At 28.7% G+C, this 23,629-nt stretch overlaps 1 protein-coding gene and 1 long non-coding RNA gene across 4 annotated transcripts in view; one reads left to right on the top strand and one right to left on the bottom strand.

The window, feature by feature from the left end:
- Positions 1-22,800, bottom strand: part of LOC145293163 (uncharacterized) — a 198,830-nt gene extending 176,030 nt beyond the window's left edge. Inside the window, exons 1-2 of one of the 2 annotated variants that reach the window (XR_013869676.1) lie at positions 22,561-22,800; positions 7,166-7,255 (exon numbers count right to left, since the gene is read on the bottom strand). This is a non-coding gene — a long non-coding RNA (uncharacterized LOC145293163). The remainder of the gene's footprint in view (positions 1-7,165; positions 7,256-22,560) is intronic. The other variant, XR_013869677.1, reaches the window with a different exon arrangement.
- Positions 1-23,629, top strand: part of LOC145293162 (nuclear pore complex protein Nup50-like) — a 720,593-nt gene that overhangs the window by 549,242 nt on the left and 147,722 nt on the right. For both annotated transcript variants that reach the window (XM_080139613.1, XM_080139614.1), the window contains one exon: positions 22,799-23,303. In XM_080139613.1, the coding sequence (XP_079995739.1) occupies positions 22,799-23,303 (505 nt within the window). The remainder of the gene's footprint in view (positions 1-22,798; positions 23,304-23,629) is intronic.

Here is a 23,629-nt window from a genome sequence, read left to right as displayed (position 1 = left end):
TTAATTAAAACATTTCGGCATTTGACAAAGATTTTTTTTTGCAGGTTTTATCTTTTTATGTCTAAACGTTAGTGATTGTTGGAAATTCACTTGTTCCTAATAGATCTCAGAAGAAAAGACGGTTCATCATTAATCTCTGAATTGAGTTATAAAAATTATTCATGAATAAAATTATTTTTCAACTGACACTCTGTACTGTTTTTTTTTTTTTTATTTCTATGTTGTTGAAGTTTTTGTTCTTTTTTAAACAACGCCGCACAGATTATCCCCCTTCCCCTCCAGCTCAGAAAGAGTAGATATGTTTGAAATTTTTTATGATAGATAAATAAATGTAAAGACTTGTGAATCATGATGTATATGCAAATATTTTTTTAAGGCTTATGCAAAATATGTATGGATCGTTGAAAAAGAGACGATTCATTGTTAGAGGAGTCGGAACTGGAATAGCATCTTTTTAAAACCCCAGAGTTTGAGAGAAGCCATATTCAATGTGTGATATGGGAATGACAGTACTTATGTAGTGGTCTTACCGGTAAAAGCCTGTGTGTGTAGACATTTACATACATGAAATCTGTGTTGACTCCACATATGTCCTTTTGATGTTTATTGATTCTGAGGTGCTTCAAGCCTGATTCTTCATTTTTTTTTTTTCTCCAAAATTAATGAAAATAATCTTAATAATAAAAATACTTTAGTAATTTATCCATTTTATTATTTAATTCATATCAACAAAATTAACGCACATATAGAGAAAATAGGACCATAAAATATTACAAATGAATAACACCAAACATTTTATTAAAAACTTATAAAATAGTTATTCATCTAGATATGTAATAACAATAATAAAAAAAATCTCTCAATTTGAACAGAACCAAATCCTGACTTAGTATCCTATTGAGTAGAGCTGTATCAATAATAACCTATAATAAAATGTACTTAGCTTAACATTTTACTGCAATTTGACAGCATCATCAATACAATTGTCATCAATTGATGCCATTTTAATACACTTCTGTTCATTGGTGATGTCATGAAACTGTAGTAAAGTGTTACGCAGTATATATTTTATTTTTATTTATTTTTAAGAGGTTTCTAAATTTTAAAGTAGTATTTTTATGAGGTAGTTATTTTAATCTTTCTTTGTCAAATGATTATCATAGCTTATAAATTTTCCCTTCAAATCTTACTCTTACCTATATTCTTTATAATGTAGAGTAAATATGTCTAGAACCTTTGTTTCCACTTGAACATATTCATCGATTCTTCTAGAAAGTTTCTTCAGTGTTAACAAAATGAGTTTCCTAGTTTGAATACTTTTAGGCATTATTGCTCGTAATCCACTTGGACAAGTTATCTATCTTGTTAAATTTAGCCAGGGCCCAAGGCCAGTTGCACTTCCTGATGCTATCAATAAAAGCTCTATAAATACGATAATAAATGAGTCAATTTAAGAGAAGCAATGTTGAGAATTAGGTTCCATTGGAAATACTTCATTTCCTATTGATCTCATTCAATGGTGGTGATGGTGGTGGTTTGTATTTGTCAGCCATTTTTGTTGATACCATGTTGTCTCTCATTTACTGCAAGAAATACTGCAGTTCAACATTCCCTCTTTTACTTTTCAAAGAAAAAGGACAAATAAACCTGACAATATACAAGAGATTTGGGGCCATTCAATAATTATTGTTCTTGATTCAGATTGGATTTAATAGAATGTTACTTTATTTGAAGAGAATAAAACTTCCACAGTTTGAAATTTTTTAGTTTTGCAATTTATTTTATAACGTATTAACAATGTTGGAAGAATTGAGTGTTTGGGCTCTACAACTCACAAACCCGTTTTTATCTTGTATTGTTTTAATTTTATATTTTTATTTTATATATTTTGTCTGTTAAAAACAAACTAAAATGTTGAGTGTGCAAAATATTGTAAGTATGACACAAAGCCAAAACAGATACAGTAAAGTACCCCTCCCCCGCCGAAAACAAAATAAACTTTGGTTGTTAATGGGGGGGGGGGCGTTGTCGGTGTTGAAAAATAGCAGGTGCTAGCGGCCCCGGCCAAAATGAAATAATCTGGCTTCCACTGTAGGAGATGTCCGAAAGTGACAGCAGAAACTAGCTGTGATTATCAGCACTGGTGGTTATTGGCGAATAGTGGTGGTTTGGATCGATTAGTGTTGCATCTGTCTGGTCCTCAGTTATTGATGGAGAACTCCTTTTAGACTGCAGCAGCTTTTAATTTTTAATAGTATTTAATTATTGTATATTTTACCATAAAAACATGTGTCTGTTTGGTCCTCGGTTTGTGATGGAGAAATGATTATAAACTGAAACAATTTTAATTTTTTTCACAATCAAGAGTGCATTTTATTTTGAGTGGAAGGCTGGATTTTGCTCATATTAAAAACGAGATGATGCTGATCATAGGGAGGCGTTCAAAGGAACACCTTTTTCATATGTTAAGCAGTGCAAATCAATATAATGTCAGAATACTTATAAATAGCTATATGAAGCATGTACTATTTAAGTTTTATGCTTCTACAGAATTTGAACCGACAGCATAAAAAAAACTGTTAGTGATGGATAAATCACTGAGGCAATTTTTTTTTTCCATAATCAAGAGTGCACTTTATTTAGGGTTCAAGGCTGGATTTTGCTCATACTAAAAAAGGAAATTGTGCCTAACTGTGCCCTCGTGAAGCAGCTTTCAAAGCTACACATTTTCTGTATTTTTAGCAGTGCATGATACTTATAAATAGTTATTTGAAAAATCGTCAATTGAACGCTGACGACAGTGACATGAAACATTGTGAATTGAACACTTACAAGAAAGGTAGAAAGAAAATTTGAATGAACGTGAATTCAGAAACCTTTTCGTAACATGGGAAGGCGACTATTAAAGAAAAAGAAAGCAAACGATGCAACAAAAAAATCCTAACAAAATTAATGGAATTAATTATTAAAGAAATTGATAAAATGTAGATGCAGGGCAGTGTTTTTTAAATTATCAATTCAATATTCTTAAAAGCAGTCAAATGTTTTTTGTAATGAGATATGAAATAGCGTTGCATTGTTCTTGAGAGTGGTGTCTATCCATTCGGAAATTACATATTCTAATATTCGTTAATTTTGAATAATCGTATGCATAACATGTTACCATATAAACATCGTATGTATTAACATATAAACATCGTATGTATAACACGTTACCATATAAACATGTAAACGGTATTTCAGAAAGTGACAGTTTTAAATAAGCCTAAAAAAAGAAACAATATGTAAACCTTTTTAAATTTTAAATTTAGACAACAGAAACAGAATTTTTTTATAATTGTGTAAGAAATATTGTTCACAAAAATAGCAGCGAGTACCTGTGTGAGTGCCAGAAAAAAATAATTAGTTGCATTAGCCAGGCTCAAACATATAATGCTAAAAGGAAAAGTAGGTGAAAAAATGAAATGCTTTAGTTGACTGCCCCAGGGTGAATTTATGATGTTACGGGCCTTCAAAATAACACCTATAAAACGTATGTATCGCAAGGCATGAATGACTTTGCAAATGCCTTTCAAATGTATGTATTGTGAGATGGTCGCAAAAACTGATCCCTCCTTGCATTGAACAGCCTAGTTGTTTGTGAAAATGTTGTCAGGGTTCATTGCATATGTTGAAAATTGATTAAAGTTTATAGATGGAAAAAATGGGTTCAAATGAACTATTATATAATAAAATAAAGCAAGAAAAGAAAACAATTGGTTCATTTGTGGTTGTGGTTTACTTTAGCATGACTATGATGTTGACAATGCTCCCCTCCCTTTCTCTCCCTCTCCCTCGCTCTGTATCTCTCTCTTACTTTCTTTCTCTCTCTGTCGCTATATCCGTGTATATTAGTTTCCATACTCTCACGCTCGTGCGCTATCCTCGAAAACCTCCAATGGGTTTGTTGTTGTTTCCTTTAGCACGTCTACAATGTTAACGACGCTCCTCTCTCTCTTTTTCTCTCTCCTTTTTTATCTGTCTCTCCCTTTCTATTGCTCTCTCTTTCTCTTACTCTATAGCTATATCTGTGTATATTAGTGCTCACACTGTCGCACTTGCTTGCTCTTATCGAAAACCTCCAATTTCGTGGGTAAGTGTAAAGCGTATTAAACAGTAAAATAAGTAAACGAAGCATTGTATTCATATAAATTAAAAAAGAAAAAAAATTGGTTTGTATTTGGCTATAACGATTGTAGCATATCGAGAGTGGCCATATTTGTAAAGATTTAGGGTGTTTGTTTATTTAATAAGAATGTGTAATCTGAATAAGCAATTAGTCAGAGGGCAGCCAATGCGGATGGCCAAAACTTGTATAGGGAGAAATTATTATTTTTGAACTGTGGAAAAGAAAGGTAACGGTTTGCCTACGAGTTCATGAGCCAGTTACGAAGAGAGACAGGGCAATATATGTAGAATGTGTATATTTATACCTGGTGTAGACTGGTGGAGGTGAGAGGATTTTAGAATTCAAGGGAAAAATAACTTCTAAAGATGGAGCCATTGTTATGATGGCACTCCTAGGATAAAATGTAGACTTGTATTATAATGACTAAATATGTTTAAAATGCTGTTCTAAAGTTAGCAGCTAATAGTGTAGACATAATAGGTTTGTATGTGGCATCTGCTACAGTACTTTGGTGCAAAGGGGAATTTCTGCAATCAAAATATTATATATGAAGATAATAGAGATAGGAATTGCAAGAGTTCTTATTAGTGGAAGTACATTTCTGAGTTGGACCTTTTAAAATTTCTGATGTGCGAATCAATATTTTGCCACTGAATCCACAAGCTTGATTAGAATGAGTATATTGAATGATGTATAGACATGCAAAAATTGACTACACGCGTGTGCGAAAAAACATAGCGACCAGTGAAACAATATAAAATACATTGGGTAATAAAGATCTTAACATCATCTGTCTCAGATTAAATAAAAAATCCTTTATATAAGAGTGGTGTAAACAGTTGAAAAAATTGAAAAAAGGCAAAAAGGAAAAAAAAAAAAAAATACCAGAAGGGAGTGTGCATTGTACAGGTCCACTTTAGTTTTTTGTGTTTGTTAGAGCCTTAAAAATATCGCAAAATCTATATATTAATATGATAGCATGTTATTTTGTGTGTCACACTTACATCTTTTTTCTTCCGAGTGACTGTTGTTTAATTGTTATGACTTTCCATTTCTTTTAATAATTTTACCAAGAATTCTTCCTAAGTTTTGGTTTCAGTTTCGATTATAGCTGATGGCACTCAAGCCATCTATTTTTTGATAAATAATTTTACCAATAAGTTTTGATTTCGGTTTTGATTCAAGCTGATGCACCTGAGTCATATGGATATAATTTTTATTTTTGAAATCGCAACTTTATAATATTTAAAAAATGATAAAAAAATTGACTCTATAATAATATATACAAAACCTGCATAAATTAAAATATCATATTTAAGCATATTTTACAACTGGGCTATGCTGGGCGTCCCTGCTAGCTTAGATAAATACTTTTGCAGTTTTAACAAAAGAGCTATAATAATATCAGGGCATTTCCATTTACACTGAACATCCACAGAATGACAACATCAATATATTACATATGAAAGAGTCCACTGTGGAATTTCCACAGGTCCTTAATATTTAACGGTGAGATATTTTCAAAGCAAATCTTAAAAAAAAAAAAAAAAAAATGAAAATAGATGTTTTTAAGTGTTTCTACATATTTTTAAAATGTTTGGAACTTATGATCCCCTACTACTCCTCTCCCTGCCACCAAACTTGAAAAAATGCTAACAATTGCGTCTCATTTACCACCATATGGTTAAGACGTGGGTGCTCATTTTACGTTAAATTTATTTAGGAAAGTGATCCCCAACTCTAAAATATTACATTTTTTGTTATTTTTTTTTTTTTAATTAATTTGATATTATCTATAAAGGCCGTGTAGATGTATTAGCCAAAAAAAAAAAAAAATGTAGATTTTGATTTTTTCTTAGGAGGTAAACTACACTGCGTTATTACATTAAAACTGTTTTTTTAAATCCTGAATTTAATGAACATGCATCGTTTCTGCATATTTGCAGCTTCATTGATTCCATCCTTTCCAGCCTCTCACTCATTTCAAATTCATCTTGTGCTGCACAATTATTATCTGTACATATTTTCATAAATTGTTTTCTAGTCTGTGTTTTGTTTTTCAAATTAGTTAATGGATACTGATTGCTAAAAAAGATTATATCCGTTGTAGAAAAAAAGTATTATTTTATAAGAAAACAATTTTAAAAAACATTTTTTTAAATAATGACAGTTGTGTCAACCCCTCTTTATTCTACTAAATTACACTCAACCAATAAAAAATAAATTTTTATTGGTCAAACTGTTCTTTTTATAAAACTGTGTCAAGACTATTTACATACATTTCGTAATGAATGTGTAAGGACCTAAAATGAAAATAACAAGGAATGTTATTAGCACTGTTGATAATGTCCATTGTGATGTTTACACATCGAATTGAAAACATTTCGTTTTCTGTTTTCACATATTTACTAACACAAACAGAACAAGAACAATAGAAGAGTATATTGAGATCAATATTTTTAGTGATGATTAGATTGTGTATGCTGATAATTGTTTAAGTGTAAACTTCATGGTAGTAGTAAGTCGAATGTGACACTTTAAAATACATTTTTTTAGTGAATGTTTCCATAGGTTGATGCAGATGTACACACTGATTTTGAGCATATTATCAGCTCTGACTGAAACAATATGGTGTTTCAAACAGGTTGTTCATGATAAATTTGATATTTGTCTCATTCTTACATTTCACAACCATTTGAAGCATTCAATAAAACTGCAATGGAAAGCTATTTAAAAAGTTCAGAAATCCTAGCATCAGGTCACTACTTTTTCAATAGCTTAAAGGCTGTGAGATGTTAGCTGGAGAATTGCAAATGAAAACTGGCTAGCAGTAAGAATCATTGGTGTTCTGTGTCCGATCAATGGAATTTAAGAATTTGCAGATTTAAAAAAAGGTGTGGCAAGATTCATTCAAGACAATGTGAAATTTGGCAAAAGAGATGGCATCATCTATGGAAAACATCCAGAATTGAAGAGTCACGAAGGTTAACTACTCACCATTAGAACTCGAAAAAACTGCTGTATGAAAGCCAAGAAAATCCTCAACAGGGTCAAATATCCAGTTCAGCTGGAGATGCTCAAATTCTGCTGAAATGAGAAAAACTTTTGCCAGGACCAGTTGCATAACATGCAGAACACTGGATGCAAGAAATGATATATATATATATATATATATATATATATATATATATATATATATATATTAGGGACGTACCGATTAGTAAATTGACTCATTACCGATTAATCGGCCTTTGATAATTAGCCGATTACTGATTAATTGGCTGATTAAAAGGTTTTCTATTTATCAGCAAATTAGCATATAATATATTGAATTCCACCATGTGGTCATATCTTGAATGAGTTTGTTTTTTCCAAATTAATTTATTAAGTTTTTGATTTATCAGCAAATTTTGTTAATGTCATAATTTTCTGTGTACTTTATGAAACTGTTTATAGGCATTGTTTATAGGCAGATAGATCAAAAGTATAAAATATGAATAATGGAAGTTACGTCTAGTAATTAGAAGAAATTAGAAAGCGTTTACTCAAAATTCTATGGTTAAAACCGAACATTTCGGAATAATGGAATTTAAATCATTTAAGAATTATTTTCTAGAATGTTTTTTTTTTCATTGCAATTTAACACATATTAATGAAATTTTTTGTCTGTAAACATAATGTTCAATTTATTTGCATTTTTATATATGAATTCATGATAAAAAATAAATGTGACCTCAGTATATATATAGTGTTAAAATTTAGAAAGATTGTAATATATTTTATACAGATTGCAGAAAATGATATATATAGGTGTTATCAGGTACAAAAAATATTTCCCCTCATATTTTAAATTAAACCAATTAAAAGTGGCTATTACATAAAAACATTCTTTTAGGGCTTCAATAATGTAGACACAATTTTAGCCTTCCATTTTTTTTTTTTTTATTAGCAGTTTATTTTAGGTTTCTTTTTTTTAAAGTTATGATAACTCTATGGTGCGCTTTGGAGGTATGTCGTGTCCAGTTATTTAGAAAATGAACCTCCTATAAAATAAATTTAAAAAAAAAGAAAAAAAAAACAAACTTTCCCTTACCTGCATGTGTAATAGAAATGCTTAATAGAGAAATTTGCTGAGTAATTTTTTTGTAAAATAAAATGAGAACACAAAAGAAACAACAAAAAAAGCAATATTAGACAATGCTGTTTCTATGAAGAAATCATTCTAGACTGTGATAATTATCATGAAAAATATTGCATTCCTAAGTTCAGTTGGGTTCTGCTGGTGCCAAGGAAATTGGGCAATGGGGAAAAGGGGCAATTTTGGCGAGATAGGAAAATTGTGCAATTATAGAATAAGTATCGATTGAAAATAGATTTTAGAACCTTTCTTGCAAGGATATAGTTTTTAATACTAGCCCCTTCCCCCACAAAAAAAGATGTATTATAGTTTTAAAGAAAATGAAATTGATTTTTCTAAGTGTTCATTCTAAGAATATAGCTATCTTTTCCAATTATAATAATAATAAAAAGTAATAAATTAAAATACAATCCCAAAATTAAATCCATTATAATACATATCGGTGTCTTCATAAATAAGTCAGCCATTTTCATATTCTGTTAATAGTTGAAAAAATCAATTACTTTGTGAAAGTTCGAAATTTGAAATGAAATTGGAAAACTTTAAACTATTGAATAAAACCTGAATTTACTTGGTAAATGTTGGAAAATGTAACTTCAATTCAGTTTTAATCGTTGGTGACCATGATATTGCCTAAAATGGTATTGCTTACTACAGTCGTTCAAATAAATTGTAACACTTTATCTAAAATTGTCTGAATTGTAATGAATAATCATTTGGAGCATCAAAAAAAATAGTTTTAAACAAAATATAAATGGGGGAGGGTCCGATGTTCTCCTAGAACAGTGAGTAGTTATTTTATCGATATTTTAATTCGATTGGAAATATTTTTTATTTGTACCACATGTATCTACACATAGTTTAAAATTATAATCAAAAAGGGATACTTCTACAGAATTTGAACCGGGGTGTTAATTTTAACTAACTGTAAACTAATAGTAAGTTAAGTAAATTAATCTTAGGATTAGTTTGAAAAATGTCGATCTTGTTAGGTTCAAAATCTCTAGAAGTACTTCCCTCTTTATTATTCTGTTCAGAATTATATTGATTTAATGCTCCAAAAGAATTATCGGTAAAAATCTAAAAGTGGGTGCTAATGCACTTACTGATCCGTGCTATTTTTTAAATCGTATTTCCAAGTTTTATGATATGTTTTTTTTTATTCAATTGTAAGGTTAAAGTATAGAATAGGTACAAAACACCCTCCCCTCTCCATGTTAAGAATGGCTTTTTAAATAATGTTATTATTCCAGCATGGATCAATAAGTGCACTAGTACCTAAAAGTGTAAGGTATAAAGTGATTAATTGAAAAAAAATAAAAATGAAGTTATCATTTGATTTGAAGCAATACTAAATATTTGAAAAGATTTTTGCTTAAATATAATGCGATGACTTCAAGAATTCTTTTGATTTCATTTATTTTCTTTAATAAATATAAAGATTTTGGGCAAAGAAAAAGGAAGTTAATCATGGTTTATATTTACCATTCTGAAAGAGTAACATTTAGAAATCCATTCTTAATACGTGGAGGGCAGACGTTATGTAACTGTTCTGTACATTCATCTAACAAATAATTAAGCAAAAGTTTTTCTCAAAACTGAATGTAACTTTAAAATTGTAATAAAAAAAAAAAAACGCACACATTCTGTATTTTGCCGGACACATAAAAAATGAATAGAAAACAAATTTGGATCAAAATCTGTCAATGGTTTATAAATCTCAGAATTTATTTACAGTCAATTGTACGTAAAATGTGTACATTGTTATGATGAAGTTAAGCAAATATCACGATATAACGAACATGTATTGTGTTTGTGGTAAGCGAAGTCGTCTATGTTAGTGCAAAGTGAGCTGTTTGTTTTTTACGATCTTCTATTCCAAAAAGTAATGACGTACAAGTATTGTGAATTGAAAGTTCTGTTCTATTCTGTCATTCCATTAAGCCAATAAGAATAAGGGAGGATTTGATGATTACATTTGCAAGTGTATTTGCGTATATTATTTTTTATTTATTACGGACTATTATCCTCATCTTTTCTTAGTTGTTTCACGTTTCGGCCAACTATTCCTTTGGCCTTCGTGGTGCAGTTGATAGACACGTTGAATCTCTACGGTTCCAGGTGAGAATTGTCTGAAGAATTGTCTACCCAAAGCCGGCCAGAGGCTTACTTGGCCAAAACGTGGTGAGACGACAACAACTACAGAAGGCAGTAATTGCAGTTGATGCAGTCAGGAGATTCAGAGTTCCTATCCTTTGCAGTTACCACCTGACGAAGGCCAGAGGAATAGTTGGGCGAAACGTTGTGAAACAACTAAGAAAAGATGAGGATAATAGTCCACAATAAATAAAAATGAATAAATAATACTCATCTCAATGAATTCCAATTAAATAATGTATTTGTGTACATATTTAGTAGTAATATGTAGGAAGACAAATTATTGGCTAGATGCGGAAAAGTTATCCTATTCATAAAAGTAAGTAGTCGGGTTTTGAGTTACAGAAGAGGAATGAATTGTATCAGCGTAAAAGCCTTTGCTACTCTCTAAGTGAGATTACGTTTTTAAGGGAATATGTCCACTAGAATAAAAATTCAGAATTATTAAACGGGGACAAACTATGTGTGTTGTGGGCTAGGAACATGATTGAGCAGTAACTGTAGGTGGTGAGCATAAAAGTTGTGTGTAGAAAGATTTTACTTATCCTATAATATCGAAAGTTTTGGGGGAGAAATAGTTTCCATTTTATTAATATAGAAAAGATTTTCAATAAATTATTAGTTAATTAATCGATTTTGATTTTTACACATTTTCCAAATCATACTTAGTTACATTCGATATCTAATTGTTATAATTATAATTTAAACAAGGGTATCTTATATGGATATGCTGAGCTGACTTCAAATTGTTAACTTATTGCTTTTACTTACATTTTTATACTCATCATAAACGCACAGCTTTGGAGATAAAAGAAATTTGCTTCTGATAAGTATTTTTTTTTTTTGGCATTTGGTTGATATATACATACCGTAAAACAAACCAAATCAATATGCTATTTTTTTTTTTCAACTAGATATTTTCATATTTTTTCAAACCTTCTTACATGTCACAATTAAAATAACATCAAAACTTTCTCCTGTAAACTAGTTGTGTGTGCTTTTTTTATTGGGGAAGGGGAGGGGGTCAGTGGTCCCTTTTAGATAACCTAAGCACATGTATTACGATGGGATCATTTTCTCTTTATCTCATATATATCTAAATGAATAAATACGAAAGGATTTTTTTTCATTTATCCCAACTATATTTATATCAAAATAAATACCTTATGCTTTATAATTCAATTATAAAATATTTTCAAATATATATAGATGTACACAGCAGAACACTGCCAAAACACACTCATCCAGATGCTCCATTTGCATAATGACTTTATAAACATTCTAATAAATGCATAGTTCATTTCTATTTTTGTTCTCCATTTTTTTTTATGTATATACAGTAGTTCTGTTCATATTAATAATAGTAGTAATATTAATTACAAAAATTTAATGAAGAACGTTTAACATTCAAAATTATTTTGAAATTCAGATCGCTTCCGGTCACATATGTTTACACAAATTAACAACATTGATTACCTTAGAATAATTTACTTCTAAAAATAGACTTCGAAAATCTTTTCTTTTGATTACTCAATATACACTTTATATTTAAAACTAAATTTCCTATCATGAATATGATTGTATTTGCAATAAAAAGAAGAAAAAGCATCATCACCTCCTCCCAGCTTTTTTTAAATTACAAAAGAATAGGATCATATTTTTTAAATTACAAAAGAATAGGTTCATATTTTTTAAATTACAAAAGAATAGGTACATATTTTTTAAATTACAAAAGAATAGGTTCATATTTTTTAAATTACAAAAAAAATAGATTCATATTTTTTAAATTACAAAAGAATAGGTTCGTATTTTTTAAATTACAAAATGATAGGTTCGTATTTTTTAAATTACAAAAGAATAGGTTCGTATTTTTTAAATTACAAAAGAATAGGTTGATATTTTAAAAATTACAAAAGAATAGGTTCGTATTTTTTAAATTACAAAAGAATAGGTTCATATTTTTTAAATTACAAAAGAATAGGTTGATATTTTTTAAATTACAAAAGAATAGGTTGATATTTTTTAAATTACAAAAGAATAGGTTGATATTTTTTAAATTGCAAAAGAATAGGTTGATATTTTTTAAATTACAAAAGAATAGGTTGATATTTTTTAAATTACAAAAGAATAGGTTGCTATTTTTTAAATTACAAAAGAATAGGTTCGTATTTTTTAAATTACAAAAGAATAGGTTCGTATTTTTTAAATTACAAAAGAATAGGTTCGTATTTTTTAAATTGCAAAAGAATAGGTTCGTATTTTTTAAATTGCAAAAGAATAGGTTCGTATTTTTTAAATTGCAAAAGAATAGGTTCGTATTTTTTAAATTGCAAAAGAATAGGTTGATATTTTTTAAATTACAAAAGAATAGGTTGATATTTTTTAAATTACAAAAGAATAGGTTGATATTTTTTAAATTACAAAAGAATAGGTTCGTATTTTTTAAATTACAAAAGAATAGGTTCGTATTTTTTAAATTACAAAAGAATAGGTTCGTATTTTTTAAATTACAAAAGAATAGGTTCGTATTTTTTAAATTACAAAAGAATAGGTTCGTATTTTTTAAATTACAAAAGAATAGGTTCGTATTTTTTAAATTACAAAAGAATAGGTTCGTATTTTTTAAATTGCAAAAGAATAGGTTCATATTTTTTAAATTGCAAAAGAATAGGTTCATATTTTTTAAATTACAAAAGAATAGGTTGATATTTTTTAAATTACAAAAGAATAGGTTCATATTTTTTAAATTGCAAAAGAATAAGTTCATATTTTTTAAATTGCAAAAGAATAGGTTGATATTTTTTAAATTACAAAAGAATAGGTTCATATTTTTTAAATTGCAAAAGAATAGGTTCATATTTTTTAAATTACAAAAGAATAGGTTGATATTTTTTAAATTACAAAAGAATAGGTTGATATTTTTTTAAATTACAAAAGAATAGGTTGATATTTTTTAAATTGCAAAAGAATAGGTTGATATTTTTTAAATTACAAAAGAATAGGTTGATATTTTTTAAATTACAAAAGAATAGGTTGATATTTTTTAAATTACAAAAGAATAGGTTGATATTTTTTAAATTGCAAACGAATAGGTTGATATTTTTTAAATTACAAAAGAATAGGTTGATATTTTTTTAAATTACAAAAGAATAGGTTGATATTTTTTAAATTGCAAAAGAATAGGTTGATATTTTTTAAATTACAAAAGAATAGGTTGATATTTTTTAAATTACAAAAGAATAGGTTGATATTTTTTAAATTACAAAAGAATAGGTTGATATTTTTTAAATTACAAAAGAATAGGTTGATATTTTTTAAATTGCAAAAGAATAGGTTGATATTTTTTAAATTGCAAAAGAATAGGTTGATATTTTTTAAAAACTAAATAATTTTTTCTCTGTTATAAATGAATAAATGCAAGTTTTATTCTTTTCCTTTATCCAAACTACATTTATATTAAAACACTTTAGCTTAAACAGAACACTTTTTCTTTACTTAAGTATATACTTTATTTTTAAAACTGAATTTGTTTTTGTTTTTGACGATAACTAGTACATTTGCCATAAAAAGAATAAAGTAAAAGCCCCCCCCCCCATCCTTGCAGGGTTTTAAATTGCAGAAAAATCGTCAAGTTTTTTTTTCTCTGTCTAATAAAGTCACAAAACACAAAATAACCATACAAACTTATAATTCTTTTATTTGACAAATTGATGTTTTGGTGATTCCCAAGAATAACTAATGAAAAAAAAAAATACACAAAAAAATGTTAAAGTATTTTTAGGCATTTACTTTTTAAATTTCAATTAAGTTTGGTCAAATATATTATGTTAGACTGAAAAACAAAGATGTCTGACAGTCATTCACTGATATTTTATGAAGTCTGATGGTTTTTATCTTTTTTCCTTTCAATTAGTTAGAAAAGTAAATTTTAGGGTGTTTGGGACAGTTATTTGTTTACTAACTGTTTTAAAAAAACATTTACTTTACTAAACGAAAAATAAACATCAGGAATATCTTTATTCAATCTTTAAAAATTGGTTTGTAAGGCGATTGGATTTGAACAACTTATTAAAATGCCATGAAAACACTTTAGAATACTTTAAAACACAAAAAAAAAATAGGCACATAGGTAGAAAAGTAAATTTATTGCCTTTGGTAACAGTTATTTGTTTATTTTTTTTTTTCTGTTGAGACATTTTTTGTTTTACATTTTCTAAAGTCCATGTAATATTCTCATATATATTCTTTGTTGTTTTGTCTACTTTATTGCATATCAACCGTTTTGGAGTTAGTTAATAGCTACACTTCAACCATTCGTTATATCAGAGTAGTTAAAGATGTGAATGTTTTCCTGTCAGTGCGGTCATCTCTTGAGTTGAAATAAATTAATTCAGTAAAAAACGTCCAACTTAAACAAAGAAAATTATTTGATGTAAAAAATCAAAATTTTCTTGTCATTTTTCATTTAAAGACTTTAAAACCAAATACTCTAAATATATATCTAGTCTGCATACATTTATTTATTAATAATGGAATAAGATTTCTTAGGTAGGAGTCAAACCTTTTAAGAATTCAAAACTCAGAGTTTTTAATCTAGCATTTGAGTTGTCAATTCCATAACATTTCAAAACAGTATTGATGCATAATTTACCATCATGGAATTTGAACTTGGCATAACAGACCCCCCCTTCCCCCAACACACGCACCTATAAATTTCTTTTTTGTCTGGACTAAAAGAGTTTTTTCTTTTTCTTTTTTTAATTTAACTTCAGTTTTTTTTTTTGTTTGTTTGTTTTATAATTAACTGAACGTACAGAGATTTTAAAAAATACAAGTGATTATTAAGGAAATTATTTGAATATTGTAAATTTTTCAAGACTAACCCTTTTATGCCGGTGAAACTTGATTCAACTTATTTGTACTGGAAAATACAAACATTTTCAGGACAAGTTCCTCAAATTCAAATTAGAACTTTCTCACCAATGAAAAGTATTAATCTTGCCTAAAAATTTACTGTGAAAAGGATTTAAATTAACTCTGTTTAATTAACCTTAAGACAACCTTCATTTAAATTCTAGATTATAATACATGTAATTAACCCTGTATAATTTTTCTTTGTATTTTTCATGTAACTTCAAAATTCCTTTGATTAATTTTAGATTTGTAAATCTAAAGAAGTCCATTAATTTAAAATAAAAAAATAACCCCTCACCCCCTCATTGGATGTTGGCATACCTCATTTTAATTTTTTTCATCCAATGTTTACTATGCAATTATAGTATCGTTTAAAGGTAGAGATTTCTCATTCATTTGAGCTACAAGTAAATAAAACGTAGCACTATCTTCTATATATTTACTCCAATTCATGTTGCCTGAGGATGTTTGAACATTAGACTGAAACTGATTTAAAAAAAACTATTTCTAATAATTGTGTTCTGTTGAGCAACAAATTGAATAGAAAATGAGTGATTCATTCATTGCTCATTTCTGTCTAGATACTTTTTTAAGCATTTATATTTTGCAGGAAATGACTTCATTCTTTCCTCTCTGTACAAATACAACTGAACACCCACAGATCTGGTATGATGAAGTCATTTTATTAAGATTGGGATTTCAATTTTTTGTCAAATCCAAAATATATTTATTTCTGTTATTGAACAAATTATTTGTAATCAAATTTTATTTACTAAACAACTTTTAATCAAACAATAGCTTGGGGAGGGGGGGGGGTAATAGATGCTGACACAAACTATGGAATTAGATCTATTGCATCAATTTACACTGTCATACCATTAGATGAAGGGAGGTATAAACATACTTTTGCAGCTATGAGTAAAACAAGGGAAATAGTTTGTATGAAGAATGTTTATAACTTTTCAGTATCATTAACAACTGTGGGTTTTCATGAATATTAAAAAAAATTGTTTTCCAATTGAAAAATAAGTTTTGAAATCCATTTTTATTTGCTTTTCGTGTGGTAAAACATTTGTAGTTAGGCTTTGGTTAAATTTTCTTTAGATTATAGCCATGCTGTTATATTTTTTTTTCTTGCACACGGACACTATCATATAAAAATATACATTTACGTGTGTGTGTGTGTGTGTGTGTGTGTGTGTGGAATGGAGTAAGAAGTGGGTTACATAAAAAAAATGTTTGTGCTGTATTTGCAAAAGAATTTTTCAGGCTAAATTCATTTAGTTTAACAAGTCTATTTGTGAATGAAACAAACGTTTCTGTGTAGCTTATTTGCTATAAACATTTTTCAATTCATATACTGAGAACAGGCCTTCTTTCTTGGAGCTGCGCACCTGTGGAACTCTCTTCCGTTTGCCTGCTTTCCAGCTGACTACAATTTGGTTGTCTTCAAATCCAACGTAATGAACCGTTTCCCTAAGTAATCAAATTTACAAATTATTCCACTACTTATGATTACTACACTATAATCCCATAACTAATGTATACCCATTAACCCTTATCCTCGAGTAGCCTCCGGGCCTTGATAAGTGGGGGACCCCTTTGTAAAAAAAATATATATATATTTGGAGTAAGTACTGAAACAAAAAATATATATGTAATAAAAGTGTGTGTGTGTGTGTGTGTGTGTGTGTGTGTGTGTGTGTGTGTGTATATATTATATTATATATATTATATATATATAGTCATCCACATACAGTACTGTTTCACAGCTCATCAGTGCGGTTAGATAGGCAACTACCTCAAGCCAGGATCGAAACCCGACCACCTGTACGACAGTCAAGGCTCCTAACCATTACAATAATCGGCGGCTGCTGTGCAAGTAGTGAATTAACACTGTTTTGACATCGTCCGAAATACCTAAGCTCGATTTGTTTACACAAAGAGCATCGCTTTATATGCTAATAGTAATTCGTGTATCACTTCTCAATATGCTCAACTCAAGATGAGGAACATTATAGTCTGTCTGTGTGTGTGTGTGTGTGTATGTATGTATATATATATAATATATATATATATATATATATATATATATATATATATATATATATATATATATATGAAGCAACTGAAGCTGGCCTGCAGGACACTATATATACAAATCTAGGCATATTTTATTGGTTTGAAAATATAGGTTCTTTTTTACCAATTGCCATAGAATAAGTATTATAATCTTCAAAAAACCTGCAAATTTTCATGTAGTTTTGTCGCAAAGAACTAAGTATATGAACATTTCAATATTCAGTTTGGCTACCAGAATATATATATATATATATATATATATATATATATATATGTATATGTATATATATATATGTATATATATTTTTTTTCTTCTTTCTCTTCCCAGATCTTTCTTATTTATATTTATGTCTCGGAAGTAGAGTGAAAAGCACATCTTATTTTTCTTTTATTAATATTATTGCAATCTTTTCTTTTTTTCCTTGTACACATTTTTTGTGAATTATTCCATGGATTTCTGCCTTTGGATTATTATGGACCATCTTCTTCCAATTACGGGATTTCCTTGGATTTTACTTGTACAAATGGAAATTCTTTTAACTTTCTTGAAGTTTTACATATGGATTTTACCGTCATTGGATTTTTTATCTTCCACCAGACTATCCATTCGTGTGTAATCACCTTTTTCTTTACCATATTCCCTCTGCTTCACTTTTTTTGTTTTCAAGTAAGATCTTTGACTTACTTGTTGTTTCAGCAAATACTTCTGCAGCAAAATCCGATCCCGCATTTTGCTAATTCCTACCCTCTGATGAGAAGGAAAGTATCTCTTCGAAACTCCACGGATTAAGGACTATCCATTTATCTAGTGTTTCCTTTTCAGATTAAATATGTTTTTAACTCATTTCAAAGTGTTTTTTAACATATTTTATTAACTGTTTGCTCATATATATATATGTGTGTGTGTGTGTATATACCACCTTTTTTGGCAATTTTATAAGTTTTAAATCTCAGCGACTATTGATCAGAATTTAGCAAATGAAGGCTCGTTGGAAAGCTAATTACCTGAATTGTGTAGTAGGCTATGTGACATTTGCCCTTACGGTCACAAATTAAGAGGATCATCCATAATCCAGAGCCTATTTTTGGCACTTTTTTACAATTGTAAAATATTTGTTATAGTCATTTGTTTTCCTAGTTTTGCATATTAATTACAAAATATCTGATATTTCCCCCAAAAGCTCTGGCCTTGATGGGGGGAGGGGGCTAAAACTTGCTGCTATGGTTTCAAATGATCAAAAATAACAGCAAGGGCAGATTTGATTCCAAATATTTATCACATGTTATATCTCACCTCTTTGGTTTTCATACATAAAGTAAATTTTACAGTGTATAAAGATTATTTGATACTGGAGATATTCATAATCGTACGCCATTTCCAAAAGAGGGGAAATATAACATATGAGAAATATTTGGAATCAAGACTCCCCTTGCTGTTATTTCAGATCATTTGAAAACATAGCAAGTTTTAGTCTCCCCCTCCAACGACAGAGGTTTTAGAGAAATATCAGATATTTTGTAATGTATATGCAATATATATATATATATATATGAGAGAGTAAGTATGTGTGTATGCATCGCATGTATAATTTGTTTGCTATGTATGTTGTGTTTACATAATGCTGAACATTATTAATGTTCGTAAAATATTGAGCAACTAAGTCAACAATATATTCGAGCATAACAAATATCTCAGTCAGAAGTTGATGGCTATTTAGGAAATGATTTTAATTTTATCTTAGGGCAAGTCTTGCATTTGTATTTAATGTTTTTTTTTTTCTTTTTTTTTTTTTTTTTTTTTTTTTTTTTTACAGTTTATGACAAAACATTGAAATGAGCTATCATAGCATTAAAAAAATCGATTCAACAATTTCTTTTTCTTCCACTCTCTCATATATTATTTTGATATTGGAGAAATGACTAGTGCTAAATTACATATGTACGAGCATATATTAATTCATGCCTAAAATGTTAAAATTTCGTAAAAATAAAAATATCTGAATGTTACAAAGGGCACCCACCTTCTTTTTACCCTTTTGCATAAAACTAAAAACAACAATATAGTACATGTTACGACTCTTTAAGCCTAACACCTATGTTTCAAAATTTTTGATAATTGATTAACTAGTTTAGGAGTGAATTCTTTACATACAAATATACACATAAAATATTCCCTTAGCTTTAACACTTTACTGCAGCTTCGCAATTTTCATCGATCATCAGAAATGTGGCATTTGGTATCTACTAATTGTACCCAACATTGTTGCCCAGCAGTTTTTATTTTTTTTATATAGGATAAATTAATGTGTTAAATTTAATTGTTATGGTTTGGTCGTTAAACTATTAATTGAACAACATTTTTATCAAACTAAAACTACTTTTTCTTTAGATGATGTTATTTTAATTTCGTTTACATTGAATCTAATTATCTTCCAAAATTATTAATATCTAGGAATCTGCTAAGAATTTTAAAACTAGACATGATTTTCTATTAAACAGTTTAAATGCTTTCAAATTAAATAGAATTTTTTTATCTTTTCTTTTTTTTTTCTCAACTATTTATGAAAGATTAGAATAGCTGATTTCTTTCTAAAAAGGGGGGGATATGCATTGTGGTGGATTTAATTAAGCTATTTCATTTAGAGTCAGTTTTAGCACTTCATATTATTGCAGCTTTTGTTATAATATATAATCGTTAATAGTAAATGAAAAGAAATGCAGAAGCTGGATATGACCTTAAATTATATCCAGTGGTGAGGCCCCAGCTTGCGGGCTCTGGGGAGTGTGGAGCCACCCTTTAATTGCCATTGCTCCCAGGTCCACTCTGACCCAGAGTGGTAGTACCTGTTAGGGTCCCAACTATGGGTTAAATAGAAACTGGCTTGAAAACAATAAATATATTCTATTAAAAAATTTTTCTTCAAAATCTTTGGATTCGGCATTAAATAACCTGAAAAGGGTTGATATGCCGTAAAACAAAACATACCAACCAAAAGAAATGCAAGTTATGTAGAGAAGAGAAACACAGACATACACATAATTTTAGAGATTTACTAAGTCTCACTTTTATGCAGGAATGAATTTAGGTTACACATTGAGCTTGGGTTATATTAAATCAGGAAATGATTTTTCGAAAGACAAAACTAAAAATTAGCTTTTTTCCACCTTCCTATGTACATAATAAATAGTATTACTTTCCATTATGGTATTTCTTTTTGTTTATAATGAACTATTTCAATCTTTTTATTCTTTTCATTATTACCTTTAACTGTTACTAAACAGAATGCAAGAGAGTAACTGAAGTGAAAGTAATAGATGACATATAGAATAAGAAGGGGGGGTCACACACGCATTGAAAGAGGGTGAAGGTGATGGATAAAACCTTTAGTAAGATATGGCTCATTTGATGAGTTTTTTTTTTGGGGGGGGGGTCAAATTACAGCATTTAATTAAAATAAAATGGAAACATAATTCAATCCCAAAACTGAGAAATATTCGTGAATTTTGTGTAATTAAAATATATAAGTAAAATGCCTTTAGGTAACAAATGTTGATTAACTCAGCTTGTATATATATATATATATATATATATATATATATATATATATATTCTAAAGAGGCTTTGAGCATTTTACAAAAAGATGCTAAAATAAAATTTAAAATAAAATTTTTATTGCAGTTTAAATTCTTGAAAAAAAAAAAAAATGTAAATTAAACATATCGTCAACTTAGCACTTGCATAAGCTGATTTTCTGCTAGAAAATCCACAATTACAAAAGAGAGTTCAACTGTGGAAAAAAAAATCATGTTAAATAGAAAATGGGGATCATCGGCTGTTTTCCCTGTAGCTGTTTTGGAGATTTAAAACAGGACAGCTGTTATATACATGGCTGTCTAGTAGAAAATACCACTTCTCTAATAACAAAATATAGACATAATCGAGTTACTATTTATACTAATATATAAATAAAAAAAAATACAATAATATATATATATATATATATATATATATATATATATATATATATAAACTATAATGTTATTTTAAGATCTATTCTGTGATATGTTAATTAGTTTATATAGGAATAAAAATGCACAAAATAAAAGTATCTTTGGTACCAGTGAGACAAATAGATAAAATGGAGCAAACCTAGCCATGCAAATCTACAAACTATATATATAGTCTAAAGAAGCATTATATATATATATATATATATATATATATATATATATATATGAAAGGTGATTTGTTTTTGGTTTTAGAGATGGCAAATTGACAACTCTATTTTCTTTAATGGCAGATTTTACAACAATAGGTCATTTCGAGTTTATCTTGGTTTGGTAATTCATCCTGAAGAGGCTGACACCTGAGCACCATTTGATATGATCAATTTGAGTAGAAACATTTGATGAGCAAATAATTTCACGAAATGGACCTGTCAACTGGCCACTATTTGTGAAATTTAACCCCATTAGATTTTTTTTTTTTTTTTTTTTTTTTTTCAGATTGTATTTGGGGATATGTAAAGTTCCAGGTTTACACTGATAAACCAGACACAATAGACTACTTAGAAGAAAATATTCAAGAGGTTATTGCTGAAATACAGCCTAGTTTAATGCTTAGAGTTTATTAAAATTGGACCTCTAGATTACAGCATATACATATGCACTGCATGCCTGAAATTGTATTTAAATTATAAATGCCAAAAATTAATATTTGTAATAAACCACATATTTGTATAATAAAAATATTTTTCTGCAATTTATTTTAATTTAAAGTTTGACATCTCTAAAAATCACCCTTTATATTTAAGCTAGTAGCTAAGAATTTTTTGTAGTAAAAATATTGTTTAAATTAATTTTGCAATCCCTTTATATCTTCAGCTAGACAAATTTAAACTAGTTTAAAAGATTGCAGCTCTTACACACACACGCACAAAATGTTTGTTTTTATGCAAATATGTTTTTAACCTCCCCCCCCCCCCAAAAATGAATAATTTAAAACAAAAATCATATTTTAATTTGTTTATGACAGTTTTTAATCCTTTTTTGTTTTCCTGCAATTCCAATAATAAATTTGTGTGTTTTGTTTTTTATATACCATAATCCTCTTCTGTCATTTCCATGGTTTTGTTTGATATTTTTTTTCAATGAATCCGCTAGTATTCTGATCGCATCAATAATAATAATATCAGTAATAAATCCTTTGGAAAATAAAACATTAAAAAACCGATCCTTTGAGTATTAAACATTTTTTATAAGTTAAAGTAGTTAGAAATTAAACTTGAAATTCCAACTGGAAATTAAATTTTTTTTTTTTTTTTTTGCCATATTTTTAGGTATCATCCGGAACTGGTTTGTTTTCTTCATTCTCTGGTTTTGGTTCTGCTGCGCCGAGTGGTAATAGCAAAACTGTTGGATTCTCTCTCCCACCGAACAAGCCATTTCTGTTTGGCGCTGGTAGCAGTGGCACTACCAGCACCACCACGAGCAGTGTCAGCTGTGCCGACACCAAGTCAGCGGAGATGCCTTCATACACATCAGCTGTGATCAGCAGCAGCAATGGCACAAAACCCACCACCCCCACACTCTCCACTGTCCCCGCAACCACCACTGATAAAAACTTTGACAACCAAGACCCTCAATTTTATAGCAATTTGAAAAAACTAAATGAAAGTGTTCTTAAGTGGATTGAGAAACATGTTGCAGAAAACCCGTATTGTATTTTATCTCCAATATTCATCGATTACAACAATCACTTAACTACGATCCAGAAAAATAAATTGGACAGCAGCAACGTGGAAACATTGGATTTCAATCAGCACAAGAATGGATCATCAACTAGTAAGTATACAAACAAAATAAAATTATTTTAAGAATTCTTTTTTATTTATTATCATTATTTTTATTATTATTTCATTGCTTTCGGCACATTTAAAAATTCTTACAATATTTATGTTTATCTGGAAATGCAATTCAAAAGTAATCTTTATTCAAACTTTTCTTAAATATATACTTTTATAATAGTTTTATTTTTTGTTTTATACGATGACATGAGATCTATGTTGATGTTAGAAACCCATAAACAGCAAATACAGAATTTTATTTATAAATAAACAAGATTAAACATTAGTGCTTGATTTTTTTTTTTTTTTTTTTTTTTTTTTTAA

The sequence above is a fragment of the Euprymna scolopes genome, chromosome 14 (assembly GCF_053919585.1).
Source record: "Euprymna scolopes isolate OS-2025 chromosome 14, ASM5391958v1, whole genome shotgun sequence".
Taxonomy (NCBI): Eukaryota; Metazoa; Mollusca; class Cephalopoda; order Sepiida; family Sepiolidae; genus Euprymna; species Euprymna scolopes.
This window is presented reverse-complemented; position numbering and strand designations above follow the sequence as displayed.